This window comes from Littorina saxatilis, linkage group LG16, assembly GCF_037325665.1.
Source record: "Littorina saxatilis isolate snail1 linkage group LG16, US_GU_Lsax_2.0, whole genome shotgun sequence".
NCBI classification, from domain to species: domain Eukaryota; kingdom Metazoa; phylum Mollusca; class Gastropoda; order Littorinimorpha; family Littorinidae; genus Littorina; species Littorina saxatilis.
In genome coordinates, this window is record NC_090260.1 from 232,972 (window position 1) to 248,786 (window position 15,815).

At 41.1% G+C, this 15,815-nt stretch overlaps 1 protein-coding gene across 1 annotated transcript in view; it reads left to right on the forward strand.

Annotated features, from left to right (window-relative positions):
• Positions 1-15,815, forward strand: part of LOC138951422 (transient receptor potential cation channel subfamily M member-like 2) — an 88,914-nt gene that overhangs the window by 5,820 nt on the left and 67,279 nt on the right. The window contains exon 3 of the mRNA XM_070323029.1: positions 2,492-2,764. Within this exon, the coding sequence (XP_070179130.1) occupies positions 2,492-2,764 (273 nt within the window). The remainder of the gene's footprint in view (positions 1-2,491; positions 2,765-15,815) is intronic.

Sequence of the window (15,815 nt, forward strand, 5' to 3'; positions counted from 1 at the left end):
TCCAGAGTACTGTTGGCGAAGGAAAAAAGGATGTTTTGTACGTTTCTGTTCGATGTGGGGGTATACTTCGTTCTAAGGGGCGGCGTCTGTGGTAGGGGTTGTTGGCTGCTACGAGAGGTGGGAGTGCTGCTTGTAGGTATGGGGGGGGGGGGGGGGGGGTCTTGTCGTGAGTAATTTTATGGAACATTGTTAGTTTATGACGGTTACGCCTTTCAGATAATGATTGGAGTCCAGATTCTCCGTAAAGCTTAAAGTGACTGGTTCCGCGGACAGCTCCGATGATTGTTCGTATTGCATCTAGGTTTAACTTTTCGAGTTCATCTGTTATGGTTTTGCTACAATTGTCCCATATTATGTCGCAATAATCAAAGTGTGGTAGAATGAAGGATTTATACATAATTACCAATGATTTTCGGCTCAGTCTATATTTGTATGTACGCAAGCAAGCTACGAGAGTTCTGCACTTTGCAACAAGAGATTTTATATGTTCATCCCATTTACAGTTGTTTTGTATTATTATTCCTAAGTGTTTGTGATTTTGGGAACTTTCAAGGATGGTATTGCCAAAGTTTAGATCTGCGATATCAGGGGTTCTTTGTGTACAAAAGTTCACCAATTCAGTTTTTGCATGGTTAAATGCTACCTTCCATGTTTCTGCCCAATTTACAATTTTTTCAAGATCTGAGTTTAAAATTTCGGCACGGATGTTGTGATTGGCTAAAGACAAGTACATGCTTGTGTCGTCAACAAAAAGCTTAATCGTAGATTCTATATCACGTACAATGTCGTTTACATAAATTAGGAAGAGCAAGGGTCCAAGCACTGAACCTTGAGGAACTCCCGCTACTACTGGAAGATAAGTTGATTTACTGCCTTTTAATACAACTGCTTGCTTTCGATCTGTTAGGTAGTCTGTAAACCAGTTTAATAATGGCCCATTAATTCCAGCGGCTTCGAGTTTATGCAATAAGCCCCGGTGCCAAACTCTATCGAATGCTTTGGATATATCAAAGAAGATTGCTTGGGTAGTTATTCTATTATCGAGTGATTTGCATATGTCATTGTATATTGTAAGAAGCTGGTAAACAGTTGAGTCTCCAGGGATGAAACCGGACTGCGACTCTGTAATGATATTGTTTTGTGTTAAGTAGTCAAAGACATGAATTTGTATGCATTTCTCTAGTGTTTTGCCAACACAGCTTGGGAAGGAGATTGGACGATAATTACTACATGTATCTTTGTTCCCCTTTTTATGAACTGGTGAAACGTGGGCTATTTTCCAAACTGACGGAAAAAGTCCTTCACGTAAAGACCGATTAAACAGTGCAGTTAGGCTGTCACAAATCACTTCGCAGCTCTCAATTAAAATTCGATTGTGGACTTCGTCTGGACCGACTGCTTTTGTTTTGTCTAGTTTGTTAATCGTATTTTTAACTTCTTCGACTGAAAGTGTGAGATTGTTTATTCTGCAAGGAAGCCTTGGTACTTCAGGAATGTCTGACATATCGTCTTCGACAATGGACTGTTGGATAAAGAAGTCGTTGAACAAGTTTGCTTTTTCTAGGTTAGTATAGTAGGTTGTTCCGTTTGACGTCAAAGGAGGAATTTCATTGGGGTTTGATCCTTTCTTTGATAATAATGATTTAACTAGTTTCCACCAATTTTTAGTGCCAAAGTTATCTCCACTGGATACTTTTTTGTCTAATTCTTTTATATATTCTAATTTCCGATTACGAATTGTGTCAGTATAATTATTGCGAGTCATACGAAAGTGTTCCCAGGCCTCAGGTGTGTTTAGTCGCAGTGCTGTATCATGAACTGATCTTTTTTTGTCGCGTAGTTTTATAATTTCCTCTGTCATCCATGGTGCGTCTTGATCGCGAACAGTTATTGTCTTTACTGGCATGCATAGTCTTGCGACACTTAACAGCTTTTCGGAAAATGACCTGGCAGCTTCGTTGACAGTGTGTAGCGTTGCAATGTTCGTCCAGTCGATTTTCCTCATTTCGATAAGGAATTTTTCTTTGTTTAATTTGGAATAGTTAAATATTGTTCTTTTAGATGCAGGAGTTTTATGTATGTGTTTCTTGATTGTCGCACATGGCACAGAATGGTCGCTGCAAATAGGGGGTAGAACGTTAATGCTTTGCACGATGTCTACACTCGAGGTAAGAATAAGGTCAATGCATGACGATGTTGTTTCTGTAACGCGGGTCGGAAGTGTAACTAGTTGTTGTAGACTGTTTAAAGTGATAATATCAAGAAGATGCTGCGACGGGTTGTTTGTAAAATCTGAATTGAAAGCCTGTTCTTTGTGTTGTTGTACAGACTCGGTAAACTTGGCATCAATCAGAAAGAAGGCGTTAGAGGCCTGTTCTTTGTGTTGTTGTCAAGACTCAGTACACTTGGCATCAATCAAACAGAAGGCCACAACAATGTGGATCTCTGACACAAGACTGATTCACAGTGTCTCCTTCCCTTTCTCGTGCAGCTGACGACGTCATCCCTGAAAGTGCGCGGGAAGAAGGACGGGCTGGTGACCCGACTGAAGACCTACTGGTTCCAGAAGTGGAACAAGCTGGACGTGGCGAGCGTAGCGGGCTTCGTGCTGGGCGTCATACTGGTCTTGACTCCCAGCCAGCACGTGCAGCGCGTGGGGCGAGTGGTGCTGGCCGCTGACGTCTTCGTCTTCTTCCTCCGGTTCATGCAGATCCTCATGGTGTTCAGGGACCTGGGGCTGCTGCTCGTCATGGCCGAGAGGATGGTGAGACCTGAATATCTCTATGGACAGTTCTAGTTTACACCCTCCTTGTATGATCTAGAGCATGGTAAGACCTGGATATCTCTATGTACAGTTCTAGATAACACCTTCCTTGTATGGTCTAGAGGATGGTAAGACCTGGATATCTCTATGTACAGTTCTAGGTAACACCCTCCTGGTATGATCTAGAGGATGGTGAGACCTGAATATCTCTATGTATCTTTGTGTACAGTTCTAGGTAACACCCTCCTTGTATGATCTAGACCCTCATAGAGAATGGTGAGACCTGCATATCTCTATGTACATTTCTAGGTAACACCCTCCTTGTATGATCTAGACCCTCATAGAGAATGGTGAGACCTGGATAGCTCAATGTACAGTTCTAGGTAACACCCTCCTTGTATGATCTAGAGGATGGTGATACCTGGATAGCTCAATGTACAGTTCTAGGTAACACCCTCCTGGTATGATCTAGAGGAGGGTGAGACCTGGATATCTCTATGTTCAGTTCTAGGTAACACCCTCCTTGTATGATCTAGAGGAGGGTGAGACCTGGATATCTCTATGTACAGCTCTAGGTAACACCCTCCTTTTATGATCTAGAGGATGGTGAGACCTGAATATCTCTATGTACAGTTCTAGGTAACACCCTTCTTGTATGATCTAGAGGATGGTGAGACCTGAATATCACTATGTACAGTTCTAGGTAACACCCTCCTTGTATGATCTAGAGGATGGCGAGACCTGCATATCTCTAAGTACAGTTCTAGGTAACACCCTCCTGGTATGATCTAGAGGATGGTGAGACCTGAATATCTCTATGTACAGTTCTAGGTAACACCCTCCTGGTATGATCTAGAGGATGGTGAGACCTGGATATCTCTATGTACAGTTCTAGATAACACCTTCCTTGTATGGTCTAGAGGATGGTAAGACCTGGATATCTCTATATACAGTTCTAGGTAACACCCTCTATGTATGATCTAGAGGATGGTGAGACCTGCATATCTCTATGTACAGTTCTAGATAACACCTTCCTTGTATGGTCTAGAGGATGGTAAGACCTGAATATCTCTATGTACAGTTCTAGGTAACACTCTCCTGGTATGATCTAGAGGATGGTGAGACCTGGATAGTTCAATGTACAGTTCTAGGTAACACCCTCCTGGTATGATCTAGAGGATGGTGAGACCTGGATAGCTCAATGTACAGTTCTAGGTAACACCCTCCTTGTATGATCTAGAGTATGGTGAGACCTGGATATCTCTATGTACAGCTCTAGGTAACACCCTCCTTGTATGATCTAGAGTATGGTGAGACCTGGATATCTCTAAGTACAGCTCTAGGTAACACCCTCCTTGTATGATCTAGAGTATGGTGAGACCTGGATATCTCTATGTACAGCTCTAGGTAACACCCTCCTTGTATGATCTAGAGTATGGTGAGACCTGGATATCTATATGTACAGCTCTAGGTAACACCCTCCTTGTATGATCTAGAGTATGGTGAGACCTGGATATCTCTATGTACAGTTCTAGGTAACACCCTCCTGGTATGATCTAGAGGATGGTGAGACCTGGATATCTCTATGTACAGTTCTAGGTAACACCCTCCTGGTATGATCTAGAGGATGGTGAGACCTGGATATATCTATGTACAGTTCTAGGTAACACCCTCCTTGTATGATCTAGAGTATGGTGAGACCTGAATATCTCTATGTACAGTTCTAGGTAACACCCTTCTTGTATGATCTAGAACATAGTGAGACCTGCTTATCTCTATGTACAGTTCTAGATAACACCTTCCTTGTATGGTCTAGAGGATGGTAAGACCTGGATAGCTTAATGTACAGTTCTAGGTATCACCCTCCTTGTATGATCTAGAGTATGGTGAGACCTGGATATCTCTATGTACAGTTCTAGGTAACACTCTCCTTGTATGATCTAGAGGATGGTGAGACCTGAATATCTCTATGTACAGTTCTATGTAACACCCTCCTTGTATGATCTAGAGGATGGTGAGACCTGAATATCTCTATGTACAGTTCTAGGTAACACCCTCCTGGTATGATCTAGAGGATGGTGAGACCTGGATATCTCTATGTACAGTTCTAGATAACACCTTCCTTGTATGGTCTAGAGGATGGTAAGACCTGGATATCTCTATATACAGTTCTAGGTAACACCCTCTATGTATGATCTAGAGGATGGTGAGACCTGCATATCTCTATGTACAGTTCTAGATAACACCTTCCTTGTATGGTCTAGAGGATGGTAAGACCTGAATATCTCTATGTACAGTTCTAGGTAACACTCTCCTGGTATGATCTAGAGGATGGTGAGACCTGGATAGTTCAATGTACAGTTCTAGGTAACACCCTCCTGGTATGATCTAGAGGATGGTGAGACCTGGATAGCTCAATGTACAGTTCTAGGTAACACCCTCCTTGTATGATCTAGAGTATGGTGAGACCTGGATATCTCTATGTACAGCTCTAGGTAACACCCTCCTTGTATGATCTAGAGTATGGTGAGACCTGGATATCTCTAAGTACAGCTCTAGGTAACACCCTCCTTGTATGATCTAGAGTATGGTGAGACCTGGATATCTCTATGTACAGCTCTAGGTAACACCCTCCTTGTATGATCTAGAGTATGGTGAGACCTGGATATCTATATGTACAGCTCTAGGTAACACCCTCCTTGTATGATCTAGAGTATGGTGAGACCTGGATATCTCTATGTACAGTTCTAGGTAACACCCTCCTGGTATGATCTAGAGGATGGTGAGACCTGGATATCTCTATGTACAGTTCTAGGTAACACCCTCCTGGTATGATCTAGAGGATGGTGAGACCTGGATATATCTATGTACAGTTCTAGGTAACACCCTCCTTGTATGATCTAGAGTATGGTGAGACCTGAATATCTCTATGTACAGTTCTAGGTAACACCCTTCTTGTATGATCTAGAACATAGTGAGACCTGCTTATCTCTATGTACAGTTCTAGATAACACCTTCCTTGTATGGTCTAGAGGATGGTAAGACCTGGATAGCTTAATGTACAGTTCTAGGTATCACCCTCCTTGTATGATCTAGAGTATGGTGAGACCTGGATATCTCTATGTACAGTTCTAGGTAACACTCTCCTTGTATGATCTAGAGGATGGTGAGACCTGAATATCTCTATGTACAGTTCTATGTAACACCCTCCTTGTATGATCTAGAGTATGGTGAGACCTGGATATCTCTATGTACAGTTCTAGGTAACACCATCCTTGTATGATCTAGAGTATGGTGAGACCTGGATAGCTCAATGTACAGTTCTAGGTAACACCCTCCTTGTATGATCTAGAGGATGGTGAGACCTGAATATCTCTATGTACAGTTCTAGGTAACACCCTTCTTGTATGATCTAGAACATAGTGAGACCTGCTTATCTCTATGTACAGTTCTAGGTAACACCATCCTTGTATGATCTAGAGTATGGTGAGACCTGGATAGCTCAATGTACAGTTCTAGGTAACACCCTCCTTGTATGATCTAGAGGATGGTGAGACCTGAATATCTCTATGTACAGTTCTAGGTAACACCCTCCTTGTATGGTCTAGAACATAGTGAGACCTGCTTATCTCTATGTACAGTTCAAGGTAACACCCTCCTTGTATGATCTAGATGATGGCAAGACCTAGATATCTTTGTGTACTGTTCTAAGTAACACCCTCCTTGTATGATCTAGAGGATAGTGAGACCTGCATATCTCTATGTACAGTTCTAGGTAACACCCTCCTTGTATGGTCTAGACCCTCACAGAGAATGGTGAGACCTGCATATCTACAGTTCCAGTATCACTTGTGTACAGGTCATGTACATCATTGTGCGCGCCTTCGTGTGCGAGGCTGGTATTAGAAAGTGTTCATACGAAATGACTAACACAGGTTACGAGCGATAATGCGCAAAAATCTATATTACCGGTATAATACGCGTGGCCTTTTTCGCCGTGTGGACGTATCTCCTACCAAACCCCGCCGATTTGGCCCCTGTCCCTCGGTTTTCCCGTAGGAACGGATCGCGATGAACAAGATAGGCTGGGTTAGATTAACGAGTTCGAAAGCAAAATGGCTTTTTGAGCCGTTTTGGCGTGAAATTTCCTAGCAGACCGAATATCCCAGCTATCCCATTGGCCGAAAGCGAACGGTTTGACTAAACACTACGCGACCGCACCCCAGACGAACCTAGCCGTGTGTTTTATTTCTCTGACTTAAAACTCGGTACAAAGTATGATAATGTTGTGAAGATACTGGATATATAAAAAATATTACACGTACATGATTTAGTTTGAGGCCCCGCAAGGTAGTGCAAGGTCGCGTGCAGTCGCGTGCGGTCGCGCAGTCTTTAGTCAGACCCAAACTGAACGTTGCCATCTTTGAATCGGGGCAGAGCTCTTTCAAATCTGCTGTTGGCGTGATGCATCGACTGGTGGATTCTACAACTGGCTCTGCAGGTAAATCCCATTTATCAGTCTGTAAAACTTTCTTAAAGTGTTCCTAACCTTGCTGTATTCTGCCACAGGGGTTATACTATAGAGATAAAGAATTTGCAACACCCAAAATCGAATTCTTCGAACACGTGTACTGAGTGGTTACGTCCCTTGAGTAAGAAAGAAAACAAAGTTTTGGGTTCTGCCGGGGTTACCCATGCAGATGCAGAAAGAATATTGTTTAGGCCATACAATACATATGGGGGGGGGGGGGGGTATTACCTGAAAACAGCATGGAGCAAATAGTTATTTTGCTACTTTTCTAACCCAGGCATAGGTTGTCATTTAGTTATAATGTGCGTTTGATTTTAGACGTTTGAGATTTCCATTTCATAAAAATCTATGACCCATGGTATAGGCCTTACATGAGGGAGGAGGGAGGGCGGTGCTATTACCTGAAAACAGCACACACACACATGCCATTGGACGTACATTTATTGGGTGTGTGTTTGTGTGTGTGTGTGTGTGTGTACATGACTTTAAATATGCATGGATGCGTGCACTCGATTGTGTGTGTGTGTGTTTGAACCATGTATATATTTTCTGTTGTCATTTACATATGTTATACTATGCGTTTGAATCATTATATATTTTAGACGTCATACTTTTTGTTCGTATCTTCACGATGGCTTTTACCTTTAATGCTTCCAACTTTCAAAGCGCTGCAAGGCTGGGAAGAGATGCGCACTTTCATCACTGTGTGTGTGTGATCATTTGAGGGGGGGGGGGAGGCTGGATTTTTACACCAATGAGCAAACGTATAAAGAGAACATTTTGTTCATGTAGACGTAATCATGGATTCATGCAAACGTCATTCCTGCCAAAACAAATCATTTTTCAGTGTTGCATACTCCTGTGTATATATATTTTTTTCATTTTCTTCAGATATGGCGTCCCAACGACCAACTCACTGCGACCCCACTTCAAGACGGTGACCACAACTTGGCATGGGGTGACTTCGACAAAAACAAAAGCAATCTTTCCAGACCATCATCAACCAATTGCCAGATGCAAAAACCAAAGCGAGCAAAGACTTCACACAACTAACCAATCTTATGCGTGAAAATCAACGCCTCCAGTCGGCCAGCTCAACTTCATCTGCACTACGTGCATCTACACCCACCGCTGCACCAAACAACCCTGCGGCAATAGCCAGCTAATCTTCGTCTGTACTACGTTCATCTACACCCACTGCTGCACCAAACAACCCTGCAGCAATAGCCAGCTAATCTTCGTCTGCACTACGTTCATCTTCATCTGCACTACGTTCATCTACGCCCACGGCTGCACCAAACAACCCTGCAGCAACAGCCAGCTAATCTTCATCTGCACTACGTTCACCTACACCCACCGCTGCACCAAACAACCCTGCAGCAACAAGCACTAATTCTACAAACACATCAAACCACCTCGACAATGTCGACGTCCTAACGCTCAGTCAAATCATGGATGACGACATGATTGACGCAACACAAAATTCAACACAATCCACAGACATGTTTGATGCAACACGAAACGCAACACAAAACGCAACCCAGTCCACTTCAGATGACGCAGTCACATCGGGAGAAGCTCTCCAAGCATTGTCTCAGGAATAAACATTCACATTCAACCCATTTTTTCACAACCTTTTCAGAGTCAGTAGTTGCGGGTAAAATCTGATCCCTGTTTTGAATTTCGTGGAATCATTTTGTAACATATCGATAAATTCACGAAACAAAGAACATCAACAAAGACCATATGGGCAACCATGTAAATTTTTGCGGGGGTGTAACGGAGATCGACTTTGTCTTTATAAGAATAGGAATCACATCATCTTAAACTCTACACACGGTGACAACTGCAACGCTTGTGGCACACAGCATGACAAACAAAAAAGAGCCCCTGCAATAAATACACCATGCATAGTCCTATTTATCAGTTTTGGTGGCGCTGATTTGGCAAATGAAATGTTTTAATTATGTTGTGCTGGCTTGCAGCCCAAGAGAAATATTAAACAAAAGCAAATTTATTTCTTCATGCCTAACCATCACAATGCCATATATGCATGGTGATCTGTAAACTTTTGTTCTCTGTGCACAATGCATGTGTAAACATTTTGTTGTTCGCAGAACGCAGAACCAAGTTCACATTTTAACCCTTAGGCTGGGCGACTTTACGTATACTGTCACCTGGTTGTCACGACATATGTCGCGCTACTGGCTCAGTCTGTTTGGTCGGTTCGGATTACCTCCCATGGATGCGAAAACCTATATGACTGTTTTTTGTTATTTTTCTCTCTGTTAATTCACCAGAGGCTATGTAACATGTGTTACAGAATTGCACCAGTGTAAGGGTTAACATTTTACTTTTCACTCACATGTTTACTGAAGTGTACAAATTTTGTTTTATTTAGTGCTGTTTTTTTTCTCCATCAAGACATACATGGTGATGTGTACAACTATTGTTCTGTGGGAAAATTTTTTTGCACATTAATGTCCCTCACTTATGTGAATGTAGCTGCTAATTTGTTTAAGTCCAGTCAATCGTACAAACGTTTCATTGTGGGTGACTCGAGCTGTCGGGTACTGCGATGAGATTTCTTTCCCAATTAGATGATTGGTGTTATATATTCTTTTACACATTTTAACTAGCATTCATCATCTTGGTTGAAGCGTGACAAAATGATTTTGTCACATTGATTGAATTCTCAGACTGTCCACATTGACTGAAATCTCAGAAAAGGGCACAATTTAACGCTGTTTTATTCTTTCCCAATTACATGATTTGTTATTGTTCACAGAACCCACTGTATTACTGGGTTACATTTTCATTCCTATTTGCTGATGTGTAAAACTTTTTTTTGTACTGTGCACACTATTTGCTCATTTAATGCTGTGTTTATGTGTTTGTTTCACTCCCATGTGTCATATTTTCTGAGATTTCGGTCAATGTAGCCACTTTTTTTGTTTTTCCGCATTTAGCCTTTCCTTCGTAACTGTCTGCCTTCACCAAGCTGTAGATTCTTGCATTACTAATGGTGAGCAGCTACGCAAGAAAACAAAGAAAGTGCATTCAAGCGCCGAGCCTGCTAAAAAGAAAATATTGCTACATTGACCGAAATTTCAGAAAGCTTCACATGTTTGCTGCTGTGTAAATGGTTTGCAGTTCATTGCATATTGAACGATGCTTTTCTAAGGTTTGATGTTTTATCACATTTTGTTGTTCTGTGTGTGCTAGCGCTTTTTGGGGGTAAATTTGTCGCAATTACTTCTAAATTTAATATGTTACTGTTGTCACTGCACAAGTCATGGCCAATCCACCACTGTGCCCTTTTTTTTTTATCTCTCCCAATAAATGTATGGCATTTTGTTCTGTACGCGCGTGCCATTGCACATTGAACATGTTTTTGTTGTTGCTTATTCATAATTAACTCTGTAACTAATGAAGAAGAAAAAATCCCGTGCGGAGCACGGGTATTACTAGTACTGGTTTATTACTCTACATCTGATTACTAGATATCAGTAATGCATAGTATGATACAGTATTGTATATTGCGGTAAAAAACTAAACAGAAAGAAAAAGAGAAAATAAAACAAATGATTAGACATGGCAAAGGTATTAAAAATGCATAAACAAAACACAAGAAACAAAAATTGGAAAAATAAACAATCACAAAACAGGCGAAGACAAACAGACAAGAAAGTTACAATACCAAACACTCGTTGGTTAATCCTTTAACAGAAAGAAAGGATTACGTTCCTTACGTTAAACAATACAAAAAACACTAAGAATACTCAAGAAACTTAGCATAAATCTGCCGTGTGCTGACAAAACCGAGTAACTAGTAAGTCCATTTTTTTCAAAAATGATATTTTTTGTTCATCAAAAAGAAGAAATCAATGCGCATCTTTTGTGTTAATTTCTACTTTTTAGAGTGCTTAGATAAGCAGATATGAACAGGTAAGTCCACAACCAAAAACAACTTTTTGAGTGTACATGAATGTTTTGGCAAAACCAAGTAAGTCCAAGGAATCCCAATTTTCGTATAATGGTAGTTTCAAAATTATTGTCAGACGACTCATGCAAAAAAGACGTCATTTTAAGTTTATAACTCACAAATGAATCGCTCTACACACACACACACAGACACACACACACACACACACACACACACACACACACACACACACACGCGCGCGCGCACACACACACACTGGCACACACACACACACACACACACACACACACACACACATACACCACGACACTCGTCTCGATTCCCTCTCTATGTTAAAACATTTAGTCAAAACTTGACTAAATGTAAAGAGACATTATGTATTGCATCTAAACACGAGGTGAGTAAAACATTATCAGAAAAGGTAGAGCAAGAGAAATCCCAAAACTCAAATTCGAGTACTGTACGTACAAGTTGAGAAAGTTGCAAGTCCAGTCAGTAACCACCATCTCGGACGGATGTTACGGGGCGGGGGGAGTAGGGGGGAAGTAGAACAAAGGCCTATCTGTGGTCAATCGCCGCTTCGCTGGGCCTTTCAGGTCCCAAGCAACACATGGGAAAACGATTAACTCGGCTAGTGCACCCAAGCAAAAGGTGCATAGCAATATAGAAGGAAACTTAAAATCTTGCTTCACTAAATTGTCAGGCTAAGAACTGACCTACTTTTTCTGCTCAACGCACGGGCAATGCATACTCTCATCAGTGTACACGTGACAAGGCTCATATAGAGAAAATAAGAGATACCCCCCAAAAATGTATATGCACTGCACTTTTTTTTTACATTTATAAACTGATGATCAGTGTGTGTATGTGTGTGTTCAGTTGTGTGTGTGTGTGTGTGTGTGTGTCAGTTCAAGGGCCGGGTGTGTGTGTGTCACTGTGTGCCCGTGTGTGTGTGTGTGTGTGACGGTCAGTCAGTGCAGGGACGTATATTAGAGGGATAGGAAACTCCCCCGCCTCACGCGAAATGCGTGCTTACCGCGATGCGCGAGACGCGTCAGCTGACTAGTGCCAGAGGTCACAGACTTTGCGCATTGGAATTTACCGTCCAGTTTATTTCTGTTTACTGCGTTTTCACTTGGAATTCGACATCTCTTGTTCAAGGTGAGTGTTTATATTAATCAGGAGTCCAAGTTTTTGTTTTCTTTTTGTCATTCAACTCATGAAAACCGACGTAAGTTAGCATCAAAGTTGGCAGTCTGTTACGCCGCCGGTCACGGCTTTGAGAAAAAATGGCGTTTTCACGCGATGGTTCCATTTTCATGATGAAATCATTCATTGTGGATTTTTTAAAGATCGGCAGAGGGGCAAGCATTCACTAACTTTGCAAGTAATAAAACTAATTTTGAAATTTTAACTGATTTACGCTAGTTGTTATTGTTGAAAGTAAAACTGAAAACGGTGTCCCGTGAAATTATTCAACAGGGCCGAAAAGTTTCAAAGTCCGATGTGCAAAAGTTGCATTTTGTGTCAAGAAAAATACATAAAAAGAAGCATTTGATTTTAAAGCTGCCCTGTGTGTGTTGTAATTTGTTTATGATAGTAATGCATGGCGGCGAACTTTGTAAACATGAAGTCCACGATGTATACTAAAAAGTCTGCTCAAGTCTCAGAATTAAAATGTTTTCAGCAGGGAAGCCTCGAAAATGCGTCTTTTTTTGCTAATTTCCAAAACTTTTGCAATCAATATCTTCAACAGAAAAATTCAGAAAATTTCAGAAAAAATGTAATGGTGTTAATGATTATGTTTTTGAAAGCAAGGTGCATCCATTATTCCTTTCTTTTTCTTACTTTAATTAAATCATTGCATTAAAGTTGGGATATTTGGACATATTTGCAGATGATAACAGAATTTCAGTCCTAGTCTAAGAGCTATTGCTGCATGACTCTACCGACAATCAAAGAGTCAAATAAATAATAAAATATGTCATGTCATATATGAAAAGAAAGGGTTTTTCCTGTACAATTCATCTGCACATGTGTCATATCTGTACTGCTGCTTATCTGACTTTAATGATAATTTAACAGATTTACAGTTACCTTAAAGTCAAAGCGTATACATTTTTGATTTTGTTAGTGGTGAGCTGTTAATTTTATGCTTATAAACATAACACAATGACAACAGGGCCAAATAAATGTTCACAAGGCAGAGCCTTTTTCAGTTTTTGCCTTGAAAGGACCTCTAGTCTTTCTATAAACACATTTCCAAGGCTACTTATGTACTTGTTGTTGGAAATATCAAGTTAGATTAAATGACTATATTTTCTTTTTATTTGTCAGGCTTGCCGAGGGTGCTCCAGCAGAACCTTGGGAGTGGGGTGATTTTCTGATTGAGGACTGCCCTGGGCCGATGTGTGCGGAGCTAACTGTTGATCGCGATTCATCAGGAACCGAAGATTTTAAAGATTAACTAAGTTTAACTGATGACATGTGTTGTGTTTAATAAAAATTACTCAGAAAATTTTTGATTCTTTGCTTTGTTCTTATTTATTGTGTATGCAACAAAACAAAAAACCCACTAAAATAGGGAGAGGTGATAGAAAAGAAAGCACACATCATCACCTTCATACCAAAACTTGATAACACTGTATGACAGGAAACTAATTTATTCACACACAGAAAACCAAAGAGCAGGCAGATGAATGCAGTCACAATGAATGAAGTATACGTCACTATGCATATGAGCACAGTTTAAAATTCACACAAGCATCAGAATATTTGCAGTACCACAAAATGCACATGACAATGGAAAAGAAAACCATTATTCTGCTTCTGGACTTTTCACAGAGTTTGACAGGACAACATAACCAGTTCAGTTCCCAAATATAAATGCTTGCACTCCACACATCAGTTCACCTGTACCCATACACTGAAAGTACTGAGGAAAGAGATCAGTATGGACTGCCAAATATGTCCAAAACATGCTAGCTATCTGAATACTGATTCAAGCTATGTCTACCAGATGCACATGCTGCATAAAGTGACTGAACATGAATACCTTCAGTCCTGAACCTAAGGAATATCATTCATAAGTTCATGGTACCTTGTTTACATCTGTGCACCCTGCATCTTTATTATTGACGCATGAGTGAAGCTTATAAAGTCTTAAATGTTTCATCATCTCATCCACATTGCCATCTCTTGAGACGATACTTGGCGCTATGGCAGTAAGAGATGATTTCTCTGAAGATATTAATATAGGCATCCTCTTCAATCCTTTTAATAGCGTTGATGAGCAGGTCTCTGAAGGTTGCATTGCTTAGGCGGGTGTTCCTCTCAGCGTCACAGCAGTCTCACTCAACCAGTCCGTCTAAAACTGCAACTGCATCAGACTGGGCGTCACCGTTGTCAATTCAATGCTCACTGGCTGAAACAGAGAATGATAACGTACAACTTAATGAATGCAGTCAGGTAAATTTCAACATCAGGATACACAGCACAATTCATGTTTACTGCTCATCATGTAAAAACTAAAATGAACATGTTTTGTAAGTATGCAGGTTCCCAAACAGATGTCTACTATAACAGAAATCCCCATTCACAAATTCCTGCTTCACCGCTGCTTTCAGGAGATGCATTAATATGTTGGGCTTCAAGGTCCACTGATAACACGGTTTTACTGTGATTGGTATGTTGGTATTCCATGTAATACTATAATAAATTACATTTTTATTTTATTAGGGTAGGTGTTTCAGTTAGACTATATTATTATGATAATAATTATGAAACACACACGCACACGCGCAGATATATATATATATATATATGGAATCTTACCTTTCAAATGTGGCTTGTTGTGCTTCTTGGTGACATGTCTTCTGAAACCGCTGATAGAGGCATAACTATATTAACTGTTGGTGCAATCGGGACACTTGAAATTCTTAGCAGACGAACGTTGACGCTTTGCACTTGCAGGAGACGGAAGAACCGTTTCGCTTGCGATTTCGTCACTTTCAGGTTCGGAACCGCTTTCACATCATCCTCCGTAAATTCTCCAAAAATGTACTCCAGTGGCAAGTCGTCCCACTTCAGAAAATCCTCTTTTGTCGACATCCTTTATCCCACAACAAGCGCTAAAATGTAAACAGGAAGCCGAACAGAATCGGTTAAGTTGTATCTCCGGCAGAGAAGAGCTCTGCAAGGGACGGTATTACACTACCGCGGACCGCCGCGGACAGTTCGTGGCATACGCAGTTACCTTTTCCTGCGGTAAGCGACCATCCTCGCAGGCGCAGTGAAGGAGTTTCCTATCTATCTAATATAGGTCTATGGTCAGTGTTATAATTAGTCACAGTGTGTGTGTGTGTGTGTGTGTGTGTGTGTGTGCATGTGTGTGTGCTGTGTGCAGCGACGGTGTGAATGTCAGTGTGTGTGTGTGTGTGCCAGTATGTGTGTATGTGTGTGTGTGTGCGCGCGCGTGTGTGTGTGTGTGTGTGTGTGTGTGTGTATGTGTGTGTGTGTGTGTGTGTGTGTGTGTGTGTGTGACCGTGCTGAGAGAGAAACTAGAGAGAGAGAGA